Source organism: Cyanistes caeruleus, chromosome 17, assembly GCF_971803275.1.
Source record: "Cyanistes caeruleus chromosome 17, bCyaCae1.hap1.1, whole genome shotgun sequence".
Lineage (NCBI taxonomy): Eukaryota > Metazoa > Chordata > Aves > Passeriformes > Paridae > Cyanistes > Cyanistes caeruleus.
Genome location: NC_141717.1, coordinates 930,638 through 944,491, shown reverse-complemented (window position 1 = coordinate 944,491; position 13,854 = coordinate 930,638). Strand labels below are relative to the sequence as shown.

Below are 13,854 nucleotides of genomic sequence, written 5' to 3'. Positions count from 1 at the left end.
CATTTTGCAAAGCCCTTTGTTTCTGACATAGCAGACTGCAGGTTCTGCAGGAAGTTGACATAACACCAGTAAATCCTAGATGATGCTGGGCATGTCAACAAGTGCAGTGTAAGGGCCATTAGTGGTACTGACATGTTGTGGGGGGAGAGTAGAAAGCTGAAAGCATGTGGTACAAAAGACAATCCTGTGGCCAGAGGGAGGAGCTCCTCCTTGGAGCAGAGTGGAAGTGACAGACATCTTAGCATTACCTTGGTGGGAAACACCTTCCATGTTATAATGTGACACTTTAAATAACTTAGTGTTCCCTAATGTGGTCAGGAGGCAAACTGCAGCTGAACACTCAGGCTGTACATCTGTCTGAAACAAATGTTATAGTGGATGGGTTATTTCACCAGTCCAGGTGATTTATTTTTATTATTTTTTACTGGGTTTTTAAGCACTGGATAAGGGGATGATGTGCAAGAGTTAGAAATGAGGAAGTTCTTAGAATACATTTAGGGAATAAAAACCACAGTGTATATATATTTATTTTTTAATTTTTTTATTATTTTTTTTTTTTTAAATAATTTAAGAAATAGCCTAAAGCAGATTTAGGGAAGCTCTTTCAGAAACCAGGGTGGTTTTAAGTACATGTGCCACGGTATAGCAGTTGTTCTGCTTCTGTTTTTCTCCAAAATGTTGACAGAGACATTAGGAAACTGTGCCTGCTGAGTGCTGGTCATCCAGCTTCGTCTTTTCAAACCTGAGATGCAGATTAGTTGCCTTGTGCGCTGAAGAGCAGAGCAACTGATCATGTGTCTTTTTCATCTGTTGCTTTTCAGATGTCCCCAAAATTACACCAACATCGAAATGAATGACCGCGGGCAGATGGCAGCAGACTCCTAGTGCTACTGGGCACAGCTGGGTCTGACAGCCCTGGGGCCAGCGATGTGTCTCAGGGAAGCAGAGGGGGTGTCCAGCACTGGGACTGCTGCACAGACCTGCCACATGCATCTATATCTGTGCGTGCACATACAGCTCTGTGTGTGGGTGTCTGTGTATAAACACCTGAATTGGTTTTTACTCTTCTTTATTATGACCTTGGACTCAAGGAGACCTCAGAAACAGGCTGGGGACTTCTCAGAAGCACAGGTTGTGCCAAGTGTGGTGCCTACTCAGACAGAAGCCTGCTTGGCTGATGTGGAGGAAAGACACATGCTCTGCCTCCTCTCAGGATTCATTGCTGGGTGCTAAGCCAAGGCCACCCCCATCAGACCTTTCCTCCTGGCAGGTAAGGCCAGTCTCTGGTCCTTCTGGACTCCATTGCTCAGTTAGGGCCCATCAACCTCCCCTGTGCCCTTCTTGTCTAGGCAAGGGGGTTCTCAGCATCATGCACTGTTCTGCTAGAGCAGCTGTGCACCACCAGCAGCTTGCTCTAGGGACAGCTCTTGCAACTGGAGATCACAACCAGGAGGGTGTCCTGCCCAGGAAAATGGGTCAGAGGAGAGTTGAACATCCAGTTAGTCTGCTCCTGCCCAGGTGCAACTCTTACTGTTATGGTCCTGCCCATTTCTCACCAGACAGTGGGCAACAGTAGTACCACACTACAGATCTGCTGAGTTTGTGGGGTGAGGAGGGTGGAATCTGCTCAGTAAAAGATTGTTTCCTACAGTCTGATCTGTCCCTAATGGTGCAGCAGCTTATACCAGGCTCCAACATCATCATGCGTGGAGCACTGGTCTCACCTCATGGGTTTCTGCACCCTGTGCAGTTCCACATATGGTGATAGTAACCCAGACAGACCAAGCCTGCTCACTGTCCAGGTAAGGGGTAGGGAAAATGTAGATACTGATCCCACACTGGTTCTGAACTGTGGCGCAGAGAGATTTTTACCGAAAAAGGTTGTGTGGAGGGGAGGGCAAGATCATCATTGACCCTCATGAGAAGGAAGCCTCCTTTATCCTTGGAGTTCCACATCCCTGCTGTGTCTGTCTTAGCTGCATCTTCTTGCAGGCAACTGCCTTCTGTTGAGGTCTATGGGTCCCAGCCAGCTCCAGTGGCAGCCAGGATGAAGCACAGGAGAAGCAAGGCCTCAGCCTTCCACTATTCAGCCTCTTGTGCCAGGTAGCCCCTTTCAGTCAGCGGGACTGGGAACACAAGGCACCAGGGACCGATGGTTCTTCCTCCCAGCTCCATCCTGCCATTAGCACAACACCACTGGCACATGCAGGCATTGCAGGAGCTCAGATCAGCTCCATCTTGAACTGGCTGAAGTTCGGCATGGTGGGCAAGGGCTCGGCCACACTGCTGAAGGGGCCACAGGGCTGGGTGGCTGGCACAGAGCCATGGCTCACAGTGGAGCTGAGCTGCTGCAGTGTCATCAGCACCTCCTGTTGCAGCCGCTGTTGGTGCTCCTGCTGACGTTCCAGGTTGCACTGCCGCTCCAGCACTGTATGCAGGGCCTGGCTCAGCTTCTGCACCTCCCTCTGTACAGCATCCAGCTTCTCAGTGATGCTGGGGAAGCTGGGAGCAGTGGGGGGCACAGGTCCACCCCAAGCAAGGTTGCGATGTCCTGGACCCACAGGGTTTGGCAAGGCAGTCTGAGTGCTGACATCTTTGACCTGGAATAGTGGGAGGCAGGAGAGAAGGGAATGTGACATGTTATAAGCTGCCCGTTCAATGTCATTTAACAAGAGATTTATTCTGCACTTAGCTACAAGGCTCAGAGAAGAGCTCTCAGAGAAAGCCATCACCTTGTTTTGGACCACTAGACCTCACCACAAGCTGTGCTACAGCCCCACCGAGCCCCTAAGCTGCTGCTCCATCAGAGCCCCTGGGGCACCATGTTGTTAGTACATGCTGATCCATCCTGGGTGAGCACTCCTGAATGGCAGTGGGGCTGCCCATGCTGATGCTAGGCTTGTGTTTGCTCTCTGCAGGGACAGAAACAGCAACATCTCCCAGATTTTGCTTTCCAGCCCTGGGTGGCTGGAAGAACTTCCTGAGATGCTACTGACATCAAGCCTTAAAAAGAGGTTTGTGAGCTGCTGGTTGAAGGCCAAGCCTGGCAGTGATTGGCATCTCCATGGCCAGCAGTGAATGCTGGCTGAATGGGTGGGCCCATGGCCTCACCCCCACCCAGAGGGGCTTCCAGACACATTCACCAAGTGTCAGGGTTAGCACTGCTGGGGAGTGCAGCTAGCAGAGGCTGGGGGCACTTTGGGAGCCTTTCACCCCTAGAAGCCTGCCCCACCACATGGTGTAGATGCAGCAGGGTGCTGTGCAGGGCTGCCCAGATGGCACCAGCTCCTGGCCAGAGCACATGGACTCTCCCATCCTGTCATCCTACCCTTTTCTGCAGGAGGATAGCCCTGTCCAGAGTCTTCTTTTTCACCACCGAGGCTGAGTTCTGGGTCGGGGGTGTGACCAGCTGCACTTGGCCTGGCAGTATCTGGGGCAGGGGGGGCGGGCCCCCCAGAGCAGTCCCTGGAGTCAGGGCTTTGCCTGTGGAGCTGTCATCACCTGCAACAATGGAGAGAGAAACACCTCAAAAGGACGCCCTCGGCAGCGGGGAATGGGGCACTTTCATGAACCCAGCAGTGCCAGGAAGTGGCCATGGTGAACCCCAGTGGGGCCAGGCCTTACCATTCCCAGGGGCCAGCCCCAGAGGCAGAGTGTCCCCAAGCTGCCCACCGTCCTTGCAGAGCGAGTCCACACCGACAATCTGGATGCCTTCCTTGGTGTCCTGGCTGCCAGCAGAGCAGGGCACCTGGCTGCCCATAGGATCCCCAGTGGGCAGTGCAGGGTGCCGGGTACCCAGCAGCCTGGGGGGCTCAGCCTCATGCCCCTGCAGTGGGGGCCAGGGCTGATCCCCATCCCAGCCAGCTGCCACTGACCCTGGTTCCACGCTCTTCCTCTTGAGGAAGAGGTACACGGCCTGCGGCGTCACCCGGATGTCATCCAGCTCCAGCACCTTCTTGATCTTGCGGAAGCTCAGCCCAGCCCTGCGCAGCTCCACAATCCTCCTCTTGGCATGGTCATCCAGACGGCCCATTGCTGACAGGACCCGTCCTGTGCCCAGATGCCCTACATGCCTGGAGTGCAGCCGTGGTGGGGATGCTGGCACCCCCCAAGGCAGCTCTGTGCCCTGTGATAGTGCTCAGGCTCAGCTAGTGCCTTGATACCAGGCTGCTGGCCCTGCATCCATGTGGTGTCATCCCCAGCAGTTACACAGTTCCCAGGTGGAAAGGGTGAAGGAGGTGGCTTTTCCCACCAGAATAAATATGGACAGCACCAAGCCTGTCCCTTGCTCACCTGGAACCCCTTTAGAGAGAGGGGTCTAGCTTGGTTCCCCAGTCTGCCAAGGACACAGAGAACGGTTATGGGCTTGGCTCTGCCCAATGTGCCAAACTGGACATCAATCCCACCCTGCCAGCAGCACAGTAAGCAACCAGAAGTAATCAGGATTCCAAGCAGCAACACAGCGTCCCAGGAAGCCTGGTGTGAATCCTGGCAAGTGATGGTTCATCGCACGAGGCTGGCAGGAACACGATGTGTTTCCCTGATGGCCCAGAAGGTCACAGCGAGCAGAACTGTAGAAACTCCATGTGAGAACTGCTGGCGCTGCAGAGCATGCTCTTGCGTCTGGAAACAACACTGTCCTGTACCTTTGGGAGAAGCAAATGCAACCACTGATACACTCATAAAGAAGGCACAACTATATATATAATGGCTGCAATTCTTGTGCTTCCCCTCTCACACTAGGTATGTGCCTGTACCACAAAGGGATATACCTGTATATGTCTACACACGCACATGTATGTGTCTACACAGCTATGTTGGAGAGTTTTTTCCACTTTCTACCAAATTCCTGAATCTGCAGGCATTTCCTGGACTCTCAGTGCTGCAGCTGATCCCTGAAGGACAAACTTTTAGGTTTCACTTCACTAAGTATCTTCCAAGAATTTCCAGAAGGTAGCAAAACATTTTTCCAATTAAAGACTACCTCAAGTGGCTGCTGCCAAGCAAACACAATATAAGAACCTTTTCCAGACCACACTTCCCAAGGCACACGTGGATCCTAAAAAAGACAATAATGTGTATGGCCAAGGAGGCACAGAGACTACTGGACATCAGCCTCAGTGAGAAATGGAGTTACTTAATTTGAGAGAGGAGTTTTTTTCCTCTGCGACTTACTTGTTCCATGGTAAAAGAAAGACATATTAGCTCCGGAGATGGAGGCTGCACTTTGATCCAGCTCTGTTTATGTCTAAAGGCCACTCCATGCCTTGCTGTGTGCATTAGGGACCTTGTAGATAAGAGCTGGAGCAGTGGACATTGGAAAACAGACATCCTTGGATGCAGACACTACAATTGCAGAGCAAGAGTAAAAGGTCGGAAATTCTCAACCTTCTTCATGTCAAGGGAAGATGCTCCATCTTGAAGCTGCAGGTATGAGGAGCTTGAGCTGTGTCAATATACCCTGCCCTCCTCCCAGAGTGTCTCCAGACACAGCCAGAGAACACTGGAGTACCTGAGCAGCTGGTGACAGAAACATATAATTTGCATAAATTGGCCAGGAAAGCCAACAGCCATGGCTGCAACCTTCACCCTGCCTCCACAGGGAAGATGAGAAGACCGACTTGGAGAAGCACCAACTCCACACTGCATCTCCTCCAGCTTCCTCTCCACTGAAGATGTTGCTCTCTGTGTACCATCACCATGTCCCAGATCCCTCCTTCATCACATGCTCATGCCCTTCAGCCCTTCCCCAGCCCTCAGCTGAGGTCCCACCACCCTGCCCTGCTTTCCTGGACTTGGGGAAAGTTCACAGGAGGCACAGACCATCCCTGCCCCCCTAACCCCACATAATCTCAGGATTCCAAATTCACAGTGTTCCCCCAGAACCCCCCCATTTGCTGGAGGGGCAGCAGGATGAGGAGTTTGGCCAGGATGGCTTCAGGGCAGCAGGGCATTGCTGTAGAGAGCAGCTCCATGGAGATACCATCAATGCTCAATGCTTCACCCAGGCTCCTTATCCTTCAAGAACAGCACTTGCCTCTGCATCAGGGCTTTAAAAAAATACCTGATCAGAGGTAGACCACGACCTGGAAAGCCATTTCAGAGAAGACACTGCAAAGCAGGCTGGTGGTCAGAATCCAGAAGGTGAACAGGAGATGCAGGAGGTAAGTGCAGGCAGAAGTGCAGGTCAAAATCTAGCTCCAATCCTGCTCACTTACATCTTGAGGGCAGACAAAGTGCATAACAGCTACTTTACCCGTCAGGTACAGCAAAAGGTTACCAGTGAAAGCAATATGAGTCTATTCCATAAAATATAGTATTCCAGCAATTTCCTCCAAGATCACAGAAATCAGCTAGGCTGGAAAAGACCTCTGAGTGCAACTTTTGACTGATCAACACCTTGCCAATTAGACCATGGCACTAAGTCTGTCTTACCCACATCCATTTTTTTCTTTAACACCTCCAGGGACGGTGACTCCATCATGTCCCTGGGCAACCCATTCCAATGCCTGACAACCCTTCCCATTAAGTAATTTTTCCTGATGTCCAACCAGTCTCCTCCCCTGGCTCAGGGGCTATGTCCTTGTCCTGTTACTAGTTCACTGGGAAAAGAAGCCTTTTAGGTAATTGTAGACAGTGGTAAGAGTCTCACTTTCTCCAAGCTAAACAACCCCAGCTCCTTTCGGAATTTCTCATAAGATTTATCCTCTAGAACCTTCCTCAGCTTCATTGTCATTCTCTGGATTCACTCCAGCACCTCATTGTCTCTCCGGATTTGAGGAACTTTGGGTGGGAAGGGACCTTAGAGCTCATCTTGTTCCACTCCCCTGACACAGGCAGAGACACCTTCCATTATCCCAGGTTGATCCAAGCCCTGTCCAACTTGGCCATGAACACTTCCAGGGGCAGCAACAGCTTCTCCAAGCAACTTGTATCAGGGCCTCACCATCCTCACAGGGAAGGCTTTCTTCCAAATATCTCATCTAAACCAACTTTATGACAGTTTAAAGCCATTTCCCCTTGTCCTGTCTCTAGATGCCCTTGTAAAAAGTACCTCTTCATATTCCTTGTAAGCTCCCTCAACTACTGGAAGGCCAAGTCGTAAGATCCCACAGTCAGCCTTTGCAACAGCCTGGCCTGTCTCCATCTCTACTTATAACTTTATTTATCTAGGTCTTGCTGCAAAGTTACAGTTTTCCTGTACTAAATGTGTTCCCCATTTTCACACTGAGTCCATCACCTTCTCCTCTTTCTCCTTCTCCAGAGGGTATTTTCCCCAGGGAGCTTCAGCCTATGCTATGCACATACCATATCAACTTACGCATTCACAGAGATGAGAGCTTTATATTCACCTGGCCTTCAAGGCATCAAATAATTTTTGCACAATGAAAACCAAAAATCAATTCAATGAGAGGAAAAGATTCAAGGATTTTTCTAGACCTGTGACTGATGGAGTTCCCTTCACTTTCCAGGGCCAGGCAGTGAGTGACATGGTTCCTCTAATGGTTTCTTACACTACTTGGGAAAAGTTAATTCCAGTGGTGTTTTTAAAGAGGATAGGAAAATGGAGAACATCTGTGTAAGAAAATTCACAGCAATTGTGTGAGCTTACCCCCTGCCTCTAACGCTTTCCCTTTCTGTAGACATCAAGAATACAGAGAGGGCTCATCTCCTTCAGAAAATCCTGAAACAGTCTCACCTGGACTGACTCAACCTTTGCTATTTCTAAAATAGTGCAGCACCACAAAGTTGGCTTGGCATTTTCATACAAAGACCAGTTACCATGAGCTGAGTATGGGCAATAAAAATCCCCTGTTCTGAAATCCTGGTTGCTTCCACCTCTCCAGCTGTCACACTGTGTTCCAGCCACAGCTGCAAGTCCTTTGGCAAACCCAGATTCTGCAGCCACACATTATTCCCATGCAAGCTTCAATGGCTCCTCATGGTCTGAAAGTGTCTTCCCCCCACACATACCCCTTGTGTTTTACAGTGGGATGGAGATACCAGGGGGAAGATGTGGTGACTGGAACACTCAGTTTACTTAGTTCCAATCAGAGAGGAATGTCATGCAGCACCACAGGCTACAAGTTTTTCCCTCTGGTAGGCTGGCTTTGAGAGCTTACACAGCCAGCTGGACATACACATTTGTATATGTATGCCTCATTACACCACCACACCTGCAACAGGAATTTTACTGCAGTCTGCCAATGTAGGTGTCTGTCCAAATTTCAGATTAGCCACCTTTTCTTCAGCTGCTGCTGAATGCTTGCAATGCCTGAAGTCTTTATGTACGTAGTTATAGCTGGGGAAGCTCCTTTACCCCGGTATTACTGTTGATAATACTCTATTCCATAACTCTGCAGGCAGCTATATCCACAGAAACACAGCCCAGAGCCTGTAGCAGCCTTCCCATCAGCAGGGTTGTTTCCTTAGTTCCCATACTCTCTGGCCCATATAATATTACATACAAAATGAAACAACCTTAAGAGAAAAGGAGAAAGAAGGCAGCATGCCCCAGACTTCCTTTCAGAGCAGAGTGGATTTAAGGTCTAAAAAAGAGGAAGAGCATGAATTCAGGTTTCCTACAACTCAAGTGATGTATCCACTAGCCTTAAGCTAAGCAGGCTCTTCCTCTGCACAACTTGTTCCTGTGCTTGTGCAAGCCCCCACTCCAGGAGGTGAACCTGAGAGAGAGGACCTCCCCAACATCCATCCTGCAAGTCTTTGGAGTAGAGCTCTCTCACTAGCCTGCACAAATATCCACACCAGCCACTGCCACTTGTCTCTCTTGCAGTTCTTCTGAAGCCCTGATTACCTGGCTTTGAATGCCAAATTCCCCAAGAGTGAAACATTAGTTGTGTGACCACAGAATTGGCTCATGTCTGGGAAGAATGATTTCTCCCATTCATCTCACAGCTGCTCTTGGACACAGTTTTTGTCCTTGGGAGGTACAAGCAAAGCTGCTTCCAGAATTCATGCTGGGGTGAAGCAAGGAAGAGTTAATCCTTCAACAGACATGGCACAGGTAGCTGTGCAACTCTGGGGCTGTGTTTTTTCAATGGCTGTTTCAGCTGCACCACAGCACACCCATAGCCAGCCTGGTCCACAAGATGTAACAGCCTTGGAGAGATGGAGACATTTATGTACAGATGGTCTTAATCAGAGCAACAAGCTCCCATCCACCATTTCAGAACCAAAACAGTCATGGGGCACCAGGTACAGAGGTGGAGCAACAGGTTTCACCAGAGAGACAAATCGCTGATGCTGAGAACCGATGTGATTGAAAGAGAGGAAGGAGAGAAGCAAAAGCTGTGAACCCACAGGGAGCATGAAGATGCAGAGCAAGAAGATACAGCTCATTTTGTCTGGTCTCAGCAATTGAAAACAGACACTTTATGTTGTTTACATCCCAAAGCATGTTGAGCTCAATGGCTTCCTGTACTGCAGAGAGAGCAAAACACTCCTGTCCTAGGAAGATGTAAGATCATGAAGAACAAAGTTGGATGTGGATATGTCTCTTTGCTTTAAATTATCCTTGTACAGTGCAATGCCGGTATACTAGGGCATGGGAAACAGTCTACCTCATTCACAATGGATTCAGTGTTGCCAAAAGGGGATTGATCTTCATGGACCTTGTAAGAAGACACAAGCCAAATCTCTCAGATCTGGGCCTCGTGATTAGCTTAACAAGGTTCTGCCCACACTTTCCTTTGTGTCTGATTTCCAGACCTCCTTCTCAGATACCCAGAGCGCACCCTGGGAAGCTGGAGCAGCTGCAAGCAGCTGGGGAGGGACACTCATCCATCTTGTTTATTTCGTTGCTTTCCCACAGTGTTCTGAGCAGGTGCTGCTGCAAAACCTGGCAAGACAAGTCCTTTTTCACTCTGCATCCTCTTGGAAGGGAAAAAAATTATTAAAAACATCTCCCAGAAGCACAGGGAAGACAGTGCTGGCTTACATGGGATTCAGATATGGATTCAAACAGCAAGAAGTATATCAAGTAGAGCAAAGGAATTGTGGAAGGAGTGAGTCTGCTAGGAATGCCCAGATCCTCACCCTGCAGAGAACTGTGCTCCGAACAGCCATGTGTCCATGGGCAAGACAATGCTCCACTGAGCTTCCTGCCCTCTGGGTCCTCTTCCAGAGCCTGCCTGGCACAGCTTGGAAGGGACATGGATAGTTCTTGGCTATTCATACAGAGAACAGTTTCACTGATGTAGGGACAGACTGGGAAGTCTTAGCTCTGTGGAGACCAGTAATCAGAAAGGGCTCTCAGAATCACAGAATAACTTGAGTTGGAAGGCACCCACAAGGACCACTGAGTTTAGCTCCTGGCCCCACACAGGACAGCCCTAAGAATGGCAATGATCTAGCCAAGGTGGTTCAGTCGAATTTTGCTTGGAAGATGAACAGTATTAGATGTCCAATGCTGAAATGTTGTCAAAGCAGGAAGATCTGGGCCAGGGAAAAATAGTCACTTCTCCTAGGTTGCAATTTTACTCAGTGCCACTGTTCTGTGGGATTTTAGAAGCCTTATGGAAGCCATAATATTATCTAACAGTGCTGAGTGTAGTAAGGCTGCATCCCACCCTACACAGCCCTTTCTTTGTAAAACTGGTGAAGGAGCAGCTCTGTTACAGGTTTTATCAAAAGGTGATGGCTCAGATAAATTTAGATGGTGCTGCTGCTACCTGAGCTGCTCCCCTCTGAAGGGATAACCTCAGAAGATTTTGATCAAGCTGTACTTCAGACATCAGAATGGCAGAGAAAAGCTTATGTGTCTGGCCCAGGACTTGAAGTGAACTGTTTAGAGCCCACAGCTCTATCACCTGCTCTGACAACTGCTTCATTCATTTAGGCTGTGCTTTGAGAGCAGTTGAGGAGCTACCCCTGCCTGGCCACACTTTAAAAATCAGATCTTCACATGGAAAACACAAAAATTTATGGTTATACTTTAAGATTTGCAGAACATGAACATTGAAGAAAGTTGGATTTCCACAAGGTTTCTTTAACAATTTTGGGGGTTGCAAAAAAAATCGTGAGTACAGTGATACACATAGTTTGCTCTTGCCTCCGACAATGCCACTACAGCCTGGAGCTCATTGGGGAATAGAGGTATAGAGATATGGTGGGAAGATAAAGAGGAGTGTGTTGGGATGTTTAGGCGGCACAGGCTAACAACACTGTTAGTGTTTTTAGTATTGTTACCTCATGTTTGAAGAGAGAAAGGGAACAGTATCAGGAACACTGGAAAATCCTCCCTAATGGTGAAAGGGTCAGAGGCCACACACCACAGAGCAGAGACACTGTATAAAATCACACTGATAGCCTTGAAAAAAAAGGCTTTGCACTGGATTGACTCTCCCACAGTCCAAAACCCAGAGGTCACCCTCAACATTTTACTACCTGGTCTGACAAACTCAGCATTGTTGCGATGCTGTGTCTGGTAAAGGTCAGGTATGTATTAAGAAATTATTTGGAGCACCCAAACATGATATCAAGAACTGTGGAACCACAGCATGAAGGAACAAGATGCTTTCACAGAGCACCTGGGAAGGCCTGTGGAAGAGGAGCAGACTAGATTTCACATCCTGGCTCCAAAATCTATCTCTGCCCTCAACACTGAACAAATCAATCAAGGTTCAGACAAGAATACTAAATGCCAAGTATCTCACTGCCCTGCCTTTACCTGTGCCTCTCTGTAAAGCATTATGCACTTTGAGTCACTGCTCTCCAGAGATACAGCCATTCCAGCAGAGAGAGCTGCACTGGCTATACCACAAACACACCTCGAATTTCCAGTCTTTCACATGCCTGAAGAGGAAACAAATAAATCACTGCAAAGTGTAACCTGGTATTTATTCATTGTGGTAAAACCAGGATGTTTGACTAAGCTTAGCATTGAGCAGGTATATTCCTACAGCATCGGAGCATAAGAGTGTTGCAGGAAAACCAGCATCATGGCACAGTTTTTAAGCTAAAAGACCCAAAATACACCAAATGTATGCACTCTCATGTCCAGGGGCAGTCAGTAATGAAGTACTAAACCTGTTCACGGTGTAGCTACCAGAGTGTGCTGCAAGAATAGACTTAGACCGAGAGAGAGGGCCAGATATTCAGAAACTGTGGCAAATGATTTCATAGGCCTATAAGTATTTCAGCTAAATTCCTAAATTCACACCCTTCTGCAGATTAGAGAGGAACTCCCAAAATTTCCTAATTTTGTTCCAAATCTATATAGCTACTTAACAGTGCAGCCATTAGAAACTCTCTCAACTCCCTGCAATGACAACCAAGGCTCTTTCTACACATTTGGATGAAAAGTTTCCAAGTCCTCAGAAGACAAATGTCCCACCCTGCAATTCCTCTAAGGAAACCACACAGACTGTGCCCTCTGAAGCCAGACATACATCTACCTCTACTCTCACAGAGGTGCAGGAGTGACAGACTGAACAGGGAGGCAGATCAAAGATCTTCCAGCAAAGGGAAAACACCAGCATCCAGAGGCTGTGGGCTAAGCCAGTGCTGCAGTGCAATCCCCATAAATGCTAAGCAATGCCTGGTAGAGGGCACTCACACCTCACCATGATAAAGGAATGGCAGTGTTGCTGTGGGTAGTGACCCACTGATCACCTGGACCCCCGGGGCCTCAAGGAGAGCTCTGTAGTCGCCACCACAACGCAAAGCCAATGAATAGGAAGGACAAATAAAACACCAATTGCAAGTCGGTGCACCAAACGGGACAAGCGCACTCAGCCTCCGGGAGAGTTTAGATACAATTAGCCCCAACCCCACTGGCACCGGAGCAGAGCAGTTCACCGGCAGAGGTGGCTGTAAATAGCCTGTCTTCAGCAGCAGCCTGAGAGTGCAGGAGGGAAGGGAGAGAAAAACACTGAAGTAAGAGCCAAACACTCACACAGCTCTGTTATTTCATTTCCTGCTCGTCCAGCAACTTATGGGCAGTATCTAAAGGAACCTGCACTTGGCTGGAAGATTGCTAGTGAGGCTTCTGAGTTCAAGAAATGGTTGGAGGACAGCACTTCAGATCGGGCCTGCCACTCCCAGCTCCGACACTGAACCTCAGCACCGCACCAGGCTCCGCACGGCGCGGGCGCCGGAATCCTGTCCTGCTGCCCCCTCCTGTGCTCGCACCACTGCCAGGAGTTCCTCTCATCCTTCCCCTCGCCACTCCCAGCACCCAAACCAGCTCAATGCACAGAAGCAAATGGGCAGAGCACCCACGTACAGGGACTCCCGACGGCTACTGGGGTCCTCTCAGACGACGGCACCAACTCGCTGCCACGTTCTCCAGTGGCCGGGACCAGGCAGGTGCCAGCACAGCCCGGCTCTCCTGCAGCCAACTTTCAGGGAACCGGCTGTTTGAAAACCTCCTGCCGTCTTTGTTTGGTTGGGGCAGAGCCAGCAAGGGCTGCCGGGAAGGTCACCCAAGAGGACACCAATGTACGGGGAGGGCGGAGCGCTTCCCGTAACCCTTTCGGGGCAGCCGCGCTGCAGGGCCGCCAGGAACCGCGTCACCTTAGGGCACAGACTCGTCTGTCCCGTCCCGGAGCACAGCCCAGGCGTGGCTGGTCACACCCGTGCCAGAGAAACCTCACAGAATGCAGCGTTGCCATCCCTAGAGGTCTCTTCCAGCCCTGGAAGCACCAGCTCCATCCCTGCGTGGGGCTGGTGGCTGCAGTGTGCCAGCCGGGTTGCCGGTAAGGGGCAGAGGCCACAGCGGAGCCATTCTCTCTGAAACTGAAGCAAACACGTGCTTTGAGCTGTTCTCATCTGTGCTAGTGCCCCTGAGATGTTCCAGTGTCTCTCCTCGTTCAGGCTTGGCTTTAAAGGCTC

At 49.7% G+C, this 13,854-nt stretch overlaps 1 protein-coding gene and 1 pseudogene across 2 annotated transcripts; one reads left to right on the top strand and one right to left on the bottom strand.

Annotated features, from left to right (window-relative positions):
- The window catches only part of LOC147649994 (uncharacterized), an 18,269-nt pseudogene extending 17,384 nt beyond the window's left edge, over positions 1–885 (top strand).
- LOC111935833 (uncharacterized) lies at positions 525–13,854 on the bottom strand. Of its 2 annotated transcripts, XM_023936386.2 has the most exons (5): positions 13,247–13,424; positions 3,876–4,646; positions 3,625–3,728; positions 3,329–3,501; positions 525–2,600 (listed from the first exon to the last, which is right to left on the bottom strand). In XM_023936386.2, the coding sequence occupies exons 2-5, from the start codon at positions 4,031–4,033 to the stop codon at positions 2,223–2,225; spliced, it is 813 nt and encodes a 270-aa protein (XP_023792154.1). In that variant the 5' UTR covers positions 4,034–4,646; positions 13,247–13,424; the 3' UTR covers positions 525–2,222. The 2 variants fall into 2 exon arrangements, with proteins under 2 accessions (XP_023792154.1, XP_023792153.1); XM_023936385.2 differs by having other exon boundaries at positions 3,625–4,646; positions 13,247–13,854.

Excerpts from the sequence above, each read along its gene's own strand:
- LOC111935833 (XM_023936385.2), bottom strand. The coding sequence starts at position 4,033 with ATGGGCCGTCTGGATGACCATGCCAAGAGGAGGATTGTGGAGCTGCGC. Across the intron at positions 3,502-3,624 it reads GGGGCTGGCCCCTGGGAATG|GTGATGACAGCTCCACAGGC; the intron begins GTAAGGCCTGGC and ends CCATTGTTGCAG. Across the intron at positions 2,601-3,328 it reads CTATCCTCCTGCAGAAAAGG|GTCAAAGATGTCAGCACTCA; the intron begins GTAGGATGACAG and ends CCACTATTCCAG.